This window comes from Struthio camelus, chromosome 24, assembly GCF_040807025.1.
Source record: "Struthio camelus isolate bStrCam1 chromosome 24, bStrCam1.hap1, whole genome shotgun sequence".
Classification (NCBI taxonomy): Eukaryota; Metazoa; Chordata; class Aves; order Struthioniformes; family Struthionidae; genus Struthio; species Struthio camelus.
In genome coordinates this window covers 6,011,808-6,029,283 of record NC_090965.1, presented here as the reverse complement: position 1 = coordinate 6,029,283, position 17,476 = coordinate 6,011,808, and the positions used below count along the sequence as shown (strand labels likewise).

Below are 17,476 nucleotides of genomic sequence, written 5' to 3'. Positions count from 1 at the left end.
CCTTGGGCTGCCAGAGCTCGAGGCAGCTTTGCAGCTGCTTGCGAGCAGAGACGGCACTTTGCCATCAAAGCCACCCCCAGCCTGTGAAGCCCCCTCCTGCAGCACCCCGTCCCCTCGGCCCTACACCCCATTCCTGATCTTCCTCTGCCCTCTAGTGGTATCCCACCCCCAAAACTTCTTCCCTTCCTTTCCACCCTGAGGTCTCTGCACACCCAGCTCTGCAAACAGCACTCCAGCACTGCCCAGAAGCGCAGCCGGCTTTGCCTGCTGTCCCCAGGGGTTTCTGCAGACACGGGGACCAGTCCCTCTGCTGCTGCAACAGGGTCCCTCTGCCAGGTCACCATGCAACAGCCCAAAGTGTTCAGCAAGGACTGACAGATGGGTCAGGTAAATATCGAGTTAAGGCAGGGAAATCTCTTTAAGGCCACTGTGCAATCAAAAAAATATCTAAACCAAGGAGGTTTTTGTGGGTTTCATGGTAACAGAAGCAAATCTATAGGAAGTGAGAATTTCTGTAGAAGGCAACAGCAAAGTATACGGTTTCATCCTTGATTGGATGAAAACCTTAAAAGAATCTTCAGGGGGCTTGGGGGACTCCAAGCAGAGAGGGCAGAAAAGAGGTGGATTGACGAGAGAGTTCAGAGAAGAACAAGAGCGATCCAAGCTGTCAGAAACACAGTTTAGGAGGGAAAATGAGAAGAACTGGGGATGGTTAGTCTGGTGGGTAGGAGACTCCTACGCGTGGTAGGAGTCTTTGCGTACAAAGCAAGAGAAAGGGCTTCATTCTCTGTGTTCACAGTGGATACAGCAAGGAATGAGGGATTTAAATAGCAGGCAGACTCAGACATTAGGAAAAGCTTTCCAATGGCAAGGATATTGCAGCACCGCAACAGGTCGCCCGGAGAATGGTGCAACCTAAACTAGTTAAACTTTAGACTTTACATAGGAACCGGATACTACCTTGAGTCACTGGGATAGATTAAGTGACCTCCTGGGATCACACTCATCCTATTTTATATGATGCTATGATTAAAATCCATACTGATCCTCTGCCCAAGATGCAGCAAGAGGACAAACTTTACAACTTAGTGACCAACTAGGAGGCAATCTGGAAGCTGTAGCCCTTCTACTACCATGCTAGGTCCTATACAGCCATCTCCTCATGATATGTCCTGTCCCAAAGAGCTCATCTCCTCAAAGGCAGGACCTCCAATGGACATGGTAAATGCAGATGCCATGGGAAAGGATGAGGCATTGCAATGCAGCATAGCTTTTGGCTCAGTTTGTGGACAACCAGTTGCAGAAGTTGAAGTAATTGCAGACTCTTGGGATTTGTTCATAAGAGAACCAGTGCATTCCTCCTCCTTGTTACTGAGCATCAAGTGCCTGATGAGAGAGGGATTTAGGGAAAAGACAATGCGGAGATATCTAATACAAAATGATTAGCCAGAATGTATTGTTAATAAGCTGCTTATTCGTATAATTGGAAACTATTTGCAGCCAGGGTGTCTGTACAGTCTTTCTGCACCGCTCTGATGGAGCGAGGCAGGTAGGTCTGGCCCAGGGGACACCACTGCGAGCACATCCTCGGCGGGTGGGAAGGCGGTGGCTCCTATTCCTGCTTTACTTCTTTACTGCCACTGGCTTGAAGGGCAGAGAAGGGTATAGGGATTTCAGGGGAGGTGCAAGGGAATCTGCCAAGCCCCACTGATTGTTTCCCAGTATGGCAAGCACAAGGGGACATATCTGCAGGGCAGAGTGGAAGGACAGACAGTGTCCTTACAAGGGGTAGAATGAAAATAAGGCAAAGAAAGCCTGGAGTCAAGACAAATAAGACCTACAGCCTGCTTGGGCTTCCCAAGGCCGCTACCGGAGCTCGAACGAGCTGTGGAAGAGCCATGAGCGAGTCAGCCCCCAGCAGTGTGACAGCTATCGCCACAGGGAGACTTTGGCTGCGACTATGATGCGCACACTGTGGCCTGACGATTGAACCAGAGGTTTCCAAAGGTGGATTTGCTCGCCTTGAGGAGAGCTGGCTTTCTCCTGATTTCCAGGAGGTGGAATTCCCCTGGGAGGTCAAGGGAAAGGAGAGGAAAAGCTACAGAAGCCATTCCCCATTCCCTCCGTTAGCTCTGCCCAGTGCGTGCACAAACTTTGCACCACCCACATCTTTCCTTCCCTCATCTCCACTGCGGTTGAACTCAGGCCTGTGAAGTATCAAAGCTTAGAATCAGCCACATGGGCGTTCATGTGCTTCTCAAAACTGAAACTTTTTACCATTTTTCTTACGCCAAGGGCTGACTGATTGTAAATGATTTTGCTAGTGTGAGTGTAAAGCAGTCTTACTGAGTCTATCCCAGCTTTCTTCCAGGGACCACACTAGAAGTGCAGTGGGACAGTGGAGTGTGGCTTCTGTTGATGCAATGGGGAGAAGTGGACAGCTTTTCCCTGAACTCTATCTAATGCCTCTGTGTCTTCTGAACTGACCAAGCTCTGTTGATACGGACAATTAAATTATACAAGCATCAATCTGGTTGTAAAACAGCAGTGAAGGATTTCTGCAATGAGCCAAGTGGTAAGCCACTAAGCTCAGCCACTTCCTCCTGCAGTGCCAGTGTGGGACAGGAGGGTACAGAGAGAAAAACCTTACTAATTCTCTGTTCTGCCTTCGACACTGCCCTTTCTCTGGTCTCCAAGACATACATGGAGCTGAGATTCCTCCTGCTTCTGCTCTTCTTTTTTTCAGGTAAGAGAAGGGGTGAGGAGGTACAAGAGGCAAGAGGAGTTCGGGCACAATATTTCTCCTGCGTTTATCTAAGGTCTTGCACGTGGCATGATATTCCAGCACTGGGAGAGGAATTTTCTGAACGTTTTTTTTACCACCAAAGCAAGTTTCTCCTCAGCTGGAGAAACTCTCTTCGCAGCTGGGAAAGGAAATGGGCCAATTCCAGCTCCTATCACCTGGAGACTCTGGCTTGTCCAGGCTTGTAAGCCAAGCCACTCTGAGCACACAGAATTTCTTCCTCAAAAACAGCTACAAGTGTGTCATGCATTCAGCACTGCCTGGCTCAGCTCCATCATTCCCAGAAAGGACTCTGTAGTCACTGGCTCAGGGTGTGACTGTCCTGGTGGGGATTCCTTCTCTGCACATGCAATATTTAATAGAAACCATAGCTATTTAAGGAGAGGCTAGATCAGGGTGAATCAAGATAGGAATACCTTAAAGCATTTATTTCATGGCTGTTAAATGACACTTATGAGTCGATAATTAAGATGCATCTGCAGGATCCCAGGAACTGAGGCACACCAGACTAAGTGCACAGAGCACTGCACCTTTGGTCCAGCACAAAGAGCAACTCTGAGGGCAAGGATCCCTATAAAAGCCCCTATCCAGGAAGAGGAGAGACTTTGGGAGGCAGCAAGGAAACACAAATGCATGTTAAAGAGCTGACAGCAATTCTGGAACAGGGATCATTCAAATGGCAGCAGTGTAATAATATTTACATGGGCCCCAAGAAGGGTCAATCCAAGAAGGATTGACTATGACAGACAGAGGACTGACATCCTCTTCCATTTCTTCGCCAAGCCTTTTATATCCTCTCTCTTCTGAAGCCTCTGCAGAGCCAGTTCAGGTCTATTAACTATTCCATAGCAGGAATATAATTCCATATATATTTATGTTATCTGTATCTCTAGACACAAAGCTGGAATAAGTATGAAAAGATCTGTCCCTGAGCACAGTTCTAAGCTGTAACCAAAACTAGCAAATTCTCCATCTTTCATTGTCCACTGTTTTCTGCTTGATCTACACATAGTCTGTTCCCTCCCTTTCTCTCAAACACACACAGACCCCACCAGCTATCCTGGGGACCTGCACAGAACTACAGCAGAACTGGCGCTGAGCCACACAGTGTGATTTTTCTGTCGGTCAAGGGACTACTTCTAAATCATGCTAAAGTAAGACAGACCAAAACCAAGAAATTCCCCAACGCTACAACACAAAGAGCAGTTTCTACACCAGATTTTCAAATACAGTGTCAGCACCCTTTAGTCGGGTAAAACTATACTTTAGTGCAAAACTGTGATTTTAACCCAAAAACCTATTTGCTTCCTATGAAAGATCTAGTTTTTGACTTAAAAAGTAAATTTTTATTATCCTTTGATAATATAGTGAAAAAATGACTTTGAAATAAGGAAAAAACCCCATTTTCCTACTAGCAGTGCAGAGTGACTAGGAGATAGAAAGTTCCTTCTGTTCATTTTCAGTGGAGGTGCTAAATGCTAGAAAGGTTGAAAACACAGCTGGGAATCAGCCCTCCTTATACAGCATGTCACACCCTCTTGATGAAGCAAATGGTCATAAGCTAGTAGTGAAACAACAGTATCTCCACTGCCAACGTGGTGGTTATCCTCTCACCAAGCTCGTCGTGATGCTGCGTGGAGCATTGACCGACTGCTGCTCGCCACTGCAGAAACACTGCAGAACTGGCTTCTGCAAATGCTCCACTATCCATTCTCTTTACACTCCTTTTCCCTATCCTTTTTCTGTCTTATTTACTGCAAGATTTGCACTGGCAAACAAGTAGGTGGAACAGGAATATCTAATGCTTATAAAAGCTATGCATATGACAAATAAGACTGCATGAAACCTGGGGGAAACATTTGAATGACACATGGAGGAGAAAAATTTAAGTGTGGAGGAGCTTAGACAGGCACTGAAGAAAGGCAGGCTTGGTCTGACCCAACCCTTCCTTACACCTTTTGGTTTTGGGGCTGTCCATGAAACTCAGGAATCAGCACTTAACAAAAAGAGGCAGGCACATAGAAACAGCTGTCCAAAGTATTGTTCCCCCCTCTAGTGACTCCCTGGAGAGGATATTTTTGTGATAATAGCAACGGCTAATTTTTTTTTTCTTTAAGTCACCCACTCATTCTGCTAACACGTGAAAACTTTTGGTATACAAACATCCTGCAGCAGTAAATTCCACACCTTACGCATGCATGGAGAGTTTCCTTTTCTCCTTGTCTCTATAAGAAGCAGGGTACCTGCTTGTTATACAACAGACAGTGAATTGTTGTTCCTGTTCTCTCTCTACCTGCTACTCCCAATTTTATTGACTTCTGGTATATCACCCCATGTCATTTCCTTTCCTGGCTAAGAAGTTATTTTAGTCATTCCTTGTACATAAGGTGCTCCTGATCTTTGTCTTAGTTGTTTTTCTCTGATCGTTAACTCAGCTCACCAATTCAGACCAAAGAGTCCTAATGTTTCCGTTAAAATAAGCTTTGTTTTGTTTAAGGAGATGATTATATTATCCTAAACTCTCCTCAGAAGGACAGCATATTTTGGATTTTTTTTTTAAACTCAGTACTCCAGTTCAGCCCAGCCCTGTAGCTAAAATACATGTGAATTGGATTATAATATTGTGCCTATTCCAGCTGTGGGAAACTGATTTAATTGGGCTTGTTAGCTGAATCTTACTGACCAGTTTTGACCTTTTCCAGAGACCCAAGGATATACAATTAGGGAGATGCAGACTTTCTCTGGTGTGTGCCCATATAACACACAAGATTACGGGGCTGTGCAGAAAGCCTGGTGCAAAATGACAATTGGGAAAGAATGTGCTGTCTTGGTCAATGCAGAAAAGACAAGCAATCAGTATAACAATAAAGCTCAGCAAGGAAGATATAGCATAAAGGATGACACCCAGAGGGGACTTGTCAGCATCACTATGGAGAAGCTCACAGTACAAGACGCTGGAGAGCATTGGTGTGCCATTTATGATCATTTGCACCTCTTCTGAATAATGGAAATCAAGCTGGCTGTTTTCGTAGGTGAGGGGTTTTTTTTGTACAGGAGAAACTAGTTTCTCCTCATTTCCTTTGCAGGAGAATGCACTCTCCAGGCTTGTTGCCCCACCTTCTCCACCCACTGTCTCCTCTCTGTACTCCTCAATTCATTTTATTTACTAGGCTACTCCTGAATCCTAGTTCCCTCTCTCTATATCTCATCTCCAGTTCCTGAGTCATACCAAGAAACCAAAAGGATGCAAAGCCAGGAAGCCAGGTTCAGCTGCTGCCCATTTTCACAATGAGCCAAGAGTCAGCCGTGTTACGAGTTGCTTTCCATGGCTTATTTCAGTACTTCTGTATTGTTTCCCCTATATTTAAAATCACTTCAGTCGTGCCTGTAGGGACGTTACGGTCAATACACCACCTCAGAAGCTATGCACTTGGCTGTCCATGCTGTTCTGCTTTCTCTCCTGCTGCTGAAAAAGTCAATCCTTCCTCTGAATGTGTTTTATTTGCAGATGAAACACCAAACACCTTTTCTACCGGTTACGCAACTCTTCCCTTTAACTCCTCTGAAACAACAACTGTCAGTAAGGAGGAAGAAGCAAAACGAAACAGGTGAGTTGTCCCTCACTGCCAGTAACAGGGGCAGCACAGGCCGGTCTGAACTCCAAAGGGCAGAAAAGGGCAAGTTCTGCCAGGGAACGTCCTCTTTTCCTCTAAGCAAGGAAAGACTCCCCTTAGCTTGAAGTGAATAAGAGGGAATTTGCTGACCTAATTTATCTCATGTTTACAAAACTACTTGACAAAGTCCTTCACAAAAAGGTGACTAAGAAGCTGTGACATTATGGAGCAAAGAGAATATATTTCTCAGACTAGAAACCGGCAAGCAGAAAAGAATAGGAAAACTGTTAGTTCACCGCACATGGCAAAAGGCATACCTACAGCTGTAACGATCCTGTCCCAGAAGTATCGCCAGAGGGAGTATTTGGCTGGGTGCATTTGTATCTTCTCATAAGACAAAAAAAGGAAACAACAAAAACGTCAAATGTAATAAATTCACACTGGTAAAAAAAAACCCAAAAAACTCTTGATTCTTACTGGGAACCTAGGCTTCTGAAATAGGAGGGTGCCTAGATCATTTACTTTATTTAAGGTATAAATAATGTTTCTAAGGCTATTTAACAAAATGATAGTTGCCAAATAAATATCTGCTACCTTCCTTGCACACCACGAGACAATGAGTCCTCACATGTCCCACGTTCAGTAAAAATCTCAGCACTGTTTCCCGTTCTTTATCCTCTTCACTGATATAAATGAGATGTGAAATTCACTTCTTTTAGCAGTTTTCTATATGGGGAAGATACTTCAAAAGCAAGCTGCAGTATACAAACTCCTCATGGTTTGGGGAGCTATAAATCTTTCCTACTGCTAAACTGGCATCAGCAGAATGATGCTTGGGACAGATTTACATTCCTTTTTGAACTCATCTGGAATCTCATCTTGAATACCAGTTCCTGCTGGATTCTCCTTTTGGATGAAGAAAGCACTTGTGTTCCTTGAAATCCTTACCCTCATTGCAGAAACCCTCCATCGGTCCAGGCCAATTCTGCATCCCTTTTTTCTTGTGTGTTTTGTTTGTTTGCTTGCTTGTCTGCTAGGTTGCAGATCATCCTTTGGTTAGTCATTGGAATCGTGACCAGCAAGATCCTGGCCCTAGTGATCCTAGTGTTCCTCGTGAGAAGGAGAAATTCCAGAATGCAGGCATCTAGATGGTAGTAAGAAGCAGCAAAATTAGTCAAAAACAGAGCCAGTCCTTTCTCACTAGAGCTTTTCCACTGGGGGAAGGTCATGAAATTGAATCCTGCTCAGAGAAGCAATGAAATAGAGTCAGACTAGACACAGACACCCAGAGGCATGCAGGGATTGTGCCCCCGAGCACAGTGGTGAGAAAAGGAAAAGGAAGAGAGGGGTAAAGAGGCCTGGGGGAGAAAATTGTGCACGGCTGGGGGAGAAAAAAGACACGGCTTCCCGACTTTTTCCCTAGTGGCTCTGAATGCCTCGAAAGCAACTCCCCCCACCACATGGCTCTGGGTTGGTGCGGCTGACCCCTAATATAAGGCCTCCCTCTCACAAGGCTCAGCTGGCAGTTTGTATAACCAGTCGACCTGTTCCCTGCTCCTGGGAGTTTCTACAATGCTGTAAAGCATAGTAAGGTGTTTTCCCCGCTTCAGGAAACAGTAGCCTTCTCTTCTCCTCGCTGGAGTGAAGTACTTCCCTACATATAGATATTTCATGAAAGACCTTTCTGTCCTACCTTTCAGGGCAGGAGATATCAGAACAGGAGACAATTCTGAGAAGAGCTCGTGTGACACCCTGCAGCAACAGCATCTCTGTGCCCTGGCTCAAAGAGATCTCTTCCAGAAAGCTGGAGAACAAGCAAGCTGCTGCCCTCTGCCAGCATGACCAGAAGCAAGCCCTTACATGCCTTTCTGCATGTAGCACAGCAAAGCCAAAACCAACTCTGATGGAGGGGAAGAACAGCTTCGTTTTGCCTTAATTTTTGCTCCTTTTCCTCTTGCTCCGTCATCGCTTTCCTTCTCCAGCCCAGCCAACAGCCCTACATCCTCATTTACTCTTGAAAAAAGAGCTAAGGAGATGCAGGCTGAGAGCAGCGCACGGCTGGCATCTGCTGCCCGAAGCTGCCCTCAAAGCCTGGCTGGCCTCTGCCACCGACAATCCCAGCCACCAGGAGGAAGCACGACACCGCTTTGTGCCTCGGAGCAGCTCCACCAGCTCAGCAGGGCAGAGGCTCACGCCGCACCAGGGACCTATGACATTGCCTCACCACAAATAAAACATGCAAAAGCCAAGTGGTTCTGGTTTGGTTTCTTCAGCCAGGCACTCTGGGGGGAGGCACCCGGCCGTCTCTGTGCATGGCAGAGCACGAGGCACAAGCGGACTGGCTGTGGTGGTGGAGCACTAGGACTACAAACAGCACGGCCTGTGGGAGGCTGCCCGTGGACGCAGCCCTGGCCTGCTTGGCACTGTGCCTTTGAGAGGCCTTCCCAGCACAGCCCTGGGCAGGGGCACTTTGGGAGCCCAGAGAGAAGGGCTAGGTCAGACTAAAGGGCCTGCTCCGTCTCCCATGGCTCAGGGCAGGGAAAGGACTGCTCCGTTCCCACTGGTGCGGGGGGAGAGCAGGACAACGGCCACGGAGAGCAGCACAGGGCCCCACCCAGCGGGACGGGCCTGCAGAGCGGGAGAGCTCTGCTCTCAGTCACTTCCCCAAAAGCACCCTGAAACTAATCCTGATGCCAATCTTGTTGCAAAACATGGTGAAGGATTTCCGTGGGAAGGCAAGACCTCAGCCACTTCCTCCAGCAGCGTCAGTGAGAGGCAGGAGGGTGCACAGCGCAAGTGCTTTCCAACGGGGCCCCTTTGGGCAGCTCCCAGCAATGCCCCTTCCCTGGGCTTGAGGACGGCCATGGAGCTGAGAGTCCTCCTCCTGCTGCCGCTCTGCTGCCCAGGTAAGAGAGGGGCTGGGCATAGCTGAGGCTTCCCAGCACACCCTGGAGGAGCGGGAGACCCTTCCTCACCCTGGCCGCCTGGGGAGCTTTGCAGACCATGGGAATCTCACACCAGGATGACTCGAGCTGGGGAACTCGCTGCAGGGATGGGAAGGCAAGGCGACAGCCCTGATTCCTACCGCTGCACAGCTCGCTCCAGCGGCACCAAGGCATCCTGGGAGCACAGAGCTGCTGCCTCCAAGCAGTCACCAGAGCCTTCCCCAGCTGGCATTTCCCATGGCACAGCCTGGCCCTGCTCCGCTGCTCCCAGCAAAGGGGCCCACTGTAGTCCCAGCCTCAGGACAGAGCTGCCCTGGAGTACCTGCCTGCCTCTCCTGCCTTCCCAGCAGAAATCACAAAGCTCTCACCCAGTAGTAGCTTGGTGAAGTGGGGCAGGAAGGTCACCAGCTCCTTATTTCCCTGGCCAACAGCTTGTTTGTCTCTCGGCGCCCAACCCACACACGGCTGTGTACGCACAGCGCTCTGCGCCCTCCACCTGGGCACAGAGGAGCTCTAAGGACGACTCCACCAGGTGGGCTTTGCTCCCCTCTCCCTCTTCTTCTCCCTCTCCCTCAGCAATTCCCACCTTTCTCCCAGCTCTTCCGACCTGCTGAAACCTCTGCTGGGATCACTCAGCGCTAGTGCACAAACTCTTTGGTGCAGAGACTGCCTTTCCAGGCTCCCCTCAGTCGCTGGGCATCCTCCGAGGATGCAGTAAGGAGGGAAGCACAGGCTGCAGGGAGCGCAGCCTCAGGCCCGCCGGGAACACGGGTCAAGCTTTCACCCCCATGGCAAACACCGTCCCTGCTCCTTCCCTCTCCCCCGTTCCCACACCCAGTACAGTCGGCCACCCCGCTGCTGGGAGACTTGCCTGTAGCTCCTCCAGGGTGGCGCTGAGCCACACCGATTCGATCCCCCAGATATGGAGGGGTTCGGCCCCCATTTAGCCTGGAGCGAGAGGCACTAACAACGGTGCTGGGCTGCTGGGGCAGCTCCCAAGCACTGCCCCATGCACAGCACTAGTCTGGCTCTAAGGACAGATGCTTTTAGCACCTGCAAGTCACCAGGTCCCACATTTACCTCCAGAGGAATACTGTCATGTGAACTGGGTTTTAAACCAAAGATACTGGGTTTTAAACTGGAGTTGCGATCCCAGCTCAAATCTCAACACTTCACACCAAGCACCAACCTTCCTGTTTCCAAGATGGTGCATTTGGCAGGGCGAACAAATCCCTCTCTTCTCGGAGCCCCTCCAGCCACCCACTCCCTCGGAGGAAGGAGGGCAGAGTCTGCCAGGGCCCATCGGGAGGTGGTGGGCAGCCCTGCTTCGGCTTTCCTCTCCCTCACCACTCCTGGTGTTTGCAGGCCTCCAAGCCCAAACACCTCTTCCTGAGGAGAGCCGACGGGAAGGAAGCACTCTCACTGTCCTGTGTCCTTACACAATACAGACTGGCTCCCCTTCACAGAAAGTCTGGTGCCGGCTGAGGAATAGATTATGTGAACCTTTAGTAGAGACAACTTACTCAATGTTTTATGAGTACCAAAACCAGGCCACAGAGGGCACAGTTACAATAGAGGATGACATCGAACGTGGGACCATTTCCATCACCATGAGAAACCTCCAGGTACAGGACTCAGGCAAATACTCCTGTGGTTCCCATCTTAACACCGACAAATTCTTCCCACTAAAGACAATCTCACTGAATGTTTTCAAGGGTGAGTACGTTTCTCTCCATACAAACTCAAGTCTTGTCAAAAAGGAACATCCTTCCCTCCCCTGTGCCATCCCTCCTCTCCTACCCCAGTTCAATGGCTTCCCCTGAACCCCACAGTCCCCTCACCCTCCCCAGGCCTTGCTCACTGCCTTCCCCACTCACACAAGCCCAGTGTGAAGGAGCCCCACAGCCCCAGCTGGCCCTGGGGGCTCACGGCTCTGAAATGTCCTGCTCTAACTCACCCCTTCCCTCACTGCCCTGCAGGCCCTGAGCAGAGCTACCCCAGCGGAGATTTGGCCTGGGTGCCCAGCTCAGTCAGGGACACGGCCGCCCGCGTGCCCACGGCCGCCTGCCGGTGACCAGATTTGCTGTTTCACAGAGTTCCACAGTCAGGAGTTGGACACGCTCTCTGTGCAGTGCCCATACAGCGCCCAGACGTACAGCACAACAACAAAAGCCTGGTGCCGAAGGGAAGGTCACACTTTGTGCAAAACCATGGTCAGCACAAATTACCCATCCACACGGCATTACAGCAAAGCCCAGCAAAACAGAACCTCGATCCAGGACGACACCTGGGACAAGACTGTCACCATCACCATGCAGAAGCTGCAGGAACAGGACACTGGCGTGTACTGGTGTACACGCAACACATACACAGGTCCCATCCGAATAATGGAGGTCAGGCTCACCGTGTCCAAGAGTGAGTATCTATTTGAGGGGAAGTGCAGCTGCCCGCAGGTTTCAGCCCCATCTCCCCTGCTTGTTTTCCCCTCCCGTCCTGCGCCAGACCACCGAGGAGCCCAGAGCAGCCACCACCGGCAGAGTTACAGCCAGGAAGGGCTCAGCCCATGGCACATATTCCAGCCGTGGGGAGGCGATGCCATTATGCCTGTTTTGGGAGCTCACCAAACACGCCTCATGTTTTCCAGGGACTCAACAATACACAGCCAGGGAGTCAGACATGCTCCATGTCCAGTGTCTGTACAGCTCCCCAGACTACAGGGCTGTGACGAAAGCCTGGTGCAAAGTGGGAGCTGGGAAAGAATGTGCTGTCCTGGTCCGTACAGATCAGCAGCCCTCAGAGCATCACAGAACAGCTCAGCCAGGCACAACCACGATCCAGGATGACAGCCGGAGGGGGATTATCACCGTCACCATGGAGAAGCTGCAGGCACAGGACTCTGGCGTGTACTGGTGTGCGCTTTACGAACACCCACAACTCTTCCGAATAGTGGAGGTTACACTCGATATTTCTAATGGTGCGTATTCATCCGTAGGGAACCATAGTTGTCTGCAAACTCCAGACCCACTTTCCTGCTCTCTCTCCAGTCACTGTGCTGCCCAGCTTATATCACCTCCTAGGTTATACGTGGATTTTCTTCCCTGCCCAAACCCCACACAGTTTTACTTTCTCACACTTAGGATTGTGTTTAATTGCAAGAAGGATTGTAACTGGACTGCATGGATATGCTGTGTTGTTTCTCTTTTACATGAGAGAAGCTTCAGCCATCTTTACAGAGGTGCTTCTTTCACTCATGTTCTCATGCTACCAATTCTGTCTCTGTATAGTGTCTGACCCCTTCGCTTTCAAAGACTCTTAAGATTTTTACATTTGTTTGCAAAGGTGACAAATTCCATGCCTTTAGACCCATATTTTAAAGAAGTTGGACTTCTGTTTTTTCTTTCAGTGTGATGTTTAACAATAAGCGATAATATTTGGCCACCTGATTGTGGCAGACCAGTGCCGTTCTTTGCCCTGCCTTTCAGGAATTTGGCAGAGCAGTACTGAAGGGATACGGCAATCCAGGAGTCCAAAGGGGATGGCATAGTTCCTATATGAAAATCTTAACACTTGGGACTGAACGCACTTAAGTGAGCAGGATACTGCATGCACAGTCTCCGCTGGGGTACAGCAGCAGTCCTGGAAGCAATTCTTACCGCTGAGCCTTTATGCTCTTTGCTTATTTTTCACAGGCTTCTATCTGCTTATGCACAGTGTTGTTAAATACTTCATTGCTACCTGTAGATCTGTGCCTACAGATCCTATCCGCCTGCACCTGTAGTGCATACCCCTGCCACGTAGTGGGGAGGGAACACAAAGTAGGGCTCCTGTTGAACGCCTTCCCCCTCCCTCACACATTTTGATCCTTATGTTGCTTAGTCTGGATGACACTGGTTACAGCCTGGGCAACTTGTCCATGTTGTGTGTCACAGCATGAGTGGATTTATACCAGTGGTAGCAATAGCAGGAACGTTTAGCTGCTAAATGCTAAGTAGCCCAAGAATGATTCTTCTTCTCTTCATGGTTCTGACTGCAGGTTCAGATGAAACAACTTTGTCAGTTACTGCAAACACGAGTCAAACAACCCCTTCTGTCAACAATGCCAGTTTTACAACCACTGCACCACCAAAACGGTAAGGCCTAAAGAAAGTGTCTAAGTTTGAACACAAATAACAGTTATTAATGTCTCATCCATGATATGCCTCTCTTCCTGGGGCAGGCAATCTCTGGGCATTCCAAAGATTCCTGCTTAAAGAGATGTTAGGTTTGACAGGCATCCGTTCAAAAAGCACCCTCTCCTCTTCCAGCTCCTGTCCAGAATGCAATTACAAAGGGAGAAGTAAATTGACGAAATCAAGTCACAACTGTTCTGGGAATGTAGCTGCCTTTCCACTCTTTAACTATTTGGGTGGTGCTCTTTGCAGCAATAGAAACCTTCAGATTCTGCCCCAAAGCCTGCCTTGCCTTTGCTCATTCCTGGCCATGAATAGTTAACAGTGAAATAGTCTTCAGCTGCTATTGCATCCTTCTTCTATTTACCAGCTTATTAAATGTAAGGGATTTTCTTCCCCTTTTGACATCTGCTGTCATGCACAGGACAGCAACACCTGAGAGTATAACCATATATTGGCTCTCAATGTGCCAGGGGCAGAAAACCACAGGAGGTAAAGATAGTTCCTGCTCGAAAGAGCTTCGAATTGCACTTTGAACCTTGAACACTGGTTTGTTTTAAAAATTCAGAGAGCAGTTTAGCTCAAAAGGCACAGCCAAGTAATAACAATCTAGACAGCATTGCTCCATAAGAACTGGGCTCTCCTCCCAAGTACATAACAGCTATTCCTGCCCTGCCCATTGCTGGTCAACTTTTGGCAAAAGGCCACGCCAGCATCATGCTGCGCTGCCATCTAACACTGATAACTCCTTTGCTCCCTTAACTTCAGCTCCAGTGTAAATATCTTCATCCTCCTCTCTGTGTTCCTGGGCATCCTGCTCATCCTGGCACTTACCAGCGTGATAACACTGTGCATCAAGAAGCACAGGCAGCCGAGACAAGGTATGTGGAGACTGGCGATGTCTCCCATGTTCTAGTCAGTACTAAACAGGGTTGTCTCTGGCCATCAATTTTCCACTCCAACTGAGCTTATCCCCAGCTCACAATGCCCTGGAAAATATAAGACAGGTGCAGCCTGGGACGCCTCAAGGCAGGCTTAATGCTGTGATCTCCTCTCACAATAAATCAACCCCCTGCTCCTGTTTCTCCAGACTCTCCACAAGACACCTCCTAAATCCAACCAGGCTGCACGTTCTAGGGGAGAAGTAAAGTGAGAGCAACATGTTCACTGACAGATTCAGGTTAGATGGTCCTCACTGGCACACTCATCCCTCTCATCACGTCCATCCCTAGGCAATCCCACAGCTTCCCCCTACACTCCTATAGCGTAGTAAATGCCCAGGCATTCCATGGACTTCTCTACTTATAAAACCTCTGATTTTGGCTCATTCCTAAGGTAACAGACAAGCAGAAGACATCTATGACAAACCAGAGGACACAGCACAGGTAAGGAAAACAACAGATTTCCCATATGGTACCTGAATCCCCTACCAATAGCCTGTGAGGAGCTAGCTGACCCATGTGATAGGAAACTTCGTGTTCATTTTTGGTTTTGAGCAGGAGGGAAGGGGATATTTAATATGCCACCAGAGAGAGGAACGTTCTTAGGTGAACAGAAAGGGGTAACGTTAGGAAATTCCACTGGAAAAAAGGCCACTGGAGCAGATTCTATCAGTCTCTGAGAAATAACTCAACTACTTAGACTAGAAGCAAAGGTCGGAAGCTGAAGTCGTAATATGTATCAAGAAAGGAGCTGAAGGAAAGGGTTTGCTCTTCTTCCACCTCTGCCATGACAAAAGATAACTTTTTATATGACTCCCTTTCTTTCCCTCTGAGACAATTCCCTCTGTTCTTTTGACAACCGCTGTGGCCTGGCACTGAATCATGCTGAGAAGTGTTTTCCCTTTTTTTTTTTTCATAGTTTCAGAGCACTGAAAGAATGGAAAGTCCTGAGAACGACAGCAAAGACCTAAAATACGTTACCCTGAACTTTATAAACCAGCTCAGCCCTGAGGAACCTCTCTATGCTAATGTTGGACAAAGTCAGGCTGCCGAGAAACCCAAAGCTGAAACTGTGGAATATGCTAACATTGCACTGAAGCAATTACCAGCGAACAACAAAGGATGATGCACAGGACACAAACAATCCAGAAATGGGAGAAAATAAATGGAACACAGAGAGGGAATGGGGAGTAGAAGGCATCTGCAAGGACATGGGGAAAAGAGCTGAGGTTTTGCTACCATGTATACCCTGCATATACATTTTAAGGCCTCCCTCCTATGGGAGGCCTGTAGCAAATTTTGTCACTGCTGTGCAGATTCTTTCAGGTCAGAGAGAAGTGCTGGGTATCCCTGAGTGTGCTCAGGATCCCTTGCACATCAATTTTCTTGTATTCTATTAAAACGCAGATTCTTTTGGAGAGGCAGGTATGGAGGAGTGACCTTTTTAAAAAGAGCAGTACTTGCTTGGCCAAGGATGGGTCTGGTATGTCAACTATGTTCACTGGTAGAAGCCCTGTCCTGCTCCTAAGGGTTCAACAACTATGGCCGAGAAAACCCATCCCAATGCTGCTGTGACTGGGTTCATTTGCCACATAACGGGTCGGGGAGGGTATCAGCACTGGAGTTACAGGAATAAGCAGAACCAGCATCTGCCTAAAGGGAAATATCTAGAGGGTACATGGTAGCAAGCTGAAATGCTGCATTGCAAACTTTACAAACTGAGAAGGACCCTGTATGAATCAGACCATCAGAAAGTCTTCTAGCTACAAAACAACTGCATGTATGTACAAATCCCTGAACAGCCTAAATTTATCAGTCTGCTTAAGTAAGAGAAACAAGATGGTAAGAGGCTTTCAAATAAAAGTAAACTATAGCTGTAGCGTAAGAAATAGAGCATGCACACAGAAGCTTGGGGGGAGGAGAGAAAGGTAGGTGGCAATGTGATTTCTGAGTACACGCACAAGTATCCCATTATGGAGTGCAGAAAGTTGTGGGGTAGATTCACTGCACCTGCTGTGGATAGCACTAGTGAGAGCCTCCAACACTGCACCCTCTAAACAACTCAATTATTTCCAAATTCAAGGGCTGAATTTGCACTCAGGCAGGGTTGTCCACAGCTACAGCATATTTATGCAGTCTCTAAGGCCTGTACAATGAAAACAGAATGAAGCAGTGAGTGAAATCTACTCACTGGCATGGCTTCCAGTAGCTTGTGCAGGCTGCCCCATCCTTCCACCACCTCCTCAAAGGGCCTTACTCTGTTCAACTACTTCTGGCTGGTGTCCTGGCCTATACCCTCTCTTCCCCTAGGATGCAGAAATTGGCTGCTTAAACCAAAGCACTGTGGAATAAAAACAAGGTAGGGAGAAGAAAAAAATGATTATTTCTGAAACAGGAGGGAAGCAGCATGCAGTACTGCACAAGAGGAGCAGACAGGGCACAGGGACTTTCTGAATGGAATTTGCCTTACTGTGCCAACTGCAAGGACAAGTCCTGAGACAGATATGAGGAAGGTCTGTACAGACAGTGGTGCAGAGCAAGAAACTGGCAGGCTGAGCAAAGAAGCTGCAGGAAGTATGACAAAGACAGAAGAGGAAGAAGTATGAGCACAAGAGGGCTGGTTTCAACATCAGATGGTATAACAGAAGGGAAGCAGCAGTTTTTAAGAGTGGATTATTTACAAAAGTAGACATCCAAGTGGGTCAGACATGCAATACATTTATAGATCACCAGTGGAGGCAGGCAGTCTCCAAGACTTGCCACAGGAACAGAGGACTGGCAGGAACCTCATCAAATCCCTGCTATCATGAATAATCTTGCCACAGACTCTCAAACACCTTTTCACAATGCACTCAATTTCTTGCCCTCAGTGTTGTGAGACATCTCTGCATCTCTGCAGGAATGTCCACTCCAGCCAGTCTCAAATGAAGCTCTGTTTTCTTTTGCAGCACTATGCTGTAATTTTAGCAGCTCTTCCCAGACTATCCACCAGTGCAGCTGGAGA

General features: G+C 48.3%; 1 protein-coding gene and 1 long non-coding RNA gene across 4 annotated transcripts; both read left to right on the top strand.

Moving 5' to 3' along the window:
* The first annotated feature begins 206 nt into the window (after positions 1 to 206).
* LOC138062096 (uncharacterized) lies at positions 207 to 8,664 on the top strand. The gene is made up of 3 exons (XR_011136111.1): positions 207 to 387; positions 6,312 to 6,411; positions 8,118 to 8,664. It is a non-coding gene; the product is annotated as an uncharacterized lncRNA (long non-coding RNA).
* Positions 8,665 to 9,089: 425 nt separating this feature from the next.
* Positions 9,090 to 15,888, top strand: LOC104142084 (CMRF35-like molecule 1). 3 transcript variants are annotated; one of them, XM_068917994.1, is made up of 8 exons: positions 9,090 to 9,323; positions 10,811 to 11,078; positions 11,457 to 11,777; positions 12,007 to 12,336; positions 13,396 to 13,492; positions 14,300 to 14,412; positions 14,867 to 14,916; positions 15,392 to 15,888. In XM_068917994.1, the coding sequence occupies exons 2-8, from the start codon at positions 10,889 to 10,891 to the stop codon at positions 15,596 to 15,598; spliced, it is 1,308 nt and encodes a 435-aa protein (XP_068774095.1). In that variant the 5' UTR covers positions 9,090 to 9,323; positions 10,811 to 10,888; the 3' UTR covers positions 15,599 to 15,888. The 3 variants fall into 3 exon arrangements, with proteins under 3 accessions (XP_068774095.1, XP_009670094.2, XP_068774096.1); XM_009671799.2 differs by having other exon boundaries at positions 10,728 to 11,078; XM_068917995.1 differs by lacking the exon at positions 9,090 to 9,323 and having other exon boundaries at positions 10,934 to 11,078; positions 11,342 to 11,777.
* The last annotated feature ends 1,588 nt before the right edge of the window (positions 15,889 to 17,476 follow it).

Coding starts and splice junctions, on each gene's coding strand:
- LOC104142084 (XM_009671799.2), top strand. CDS start 9,281: ATGGAGCTGAGAGTCCTCCTCCTGCTGCCGCTCTGCTGCCCAG. Junction 13,493..14,299: donor ACCACTGCACCACCAAAACG/GTAAGGCCTAAA, acceptor CCTTAACTTCAG/CTCCAGTGTAAATATCTTCA. Junction 14,413..14,866: donor GCACAGGCAGCCGAGACAAG/GTATGTGGAGAC, acceptor CTCATTCCTAAG/GTAACAGACAAGCAGAAGAC.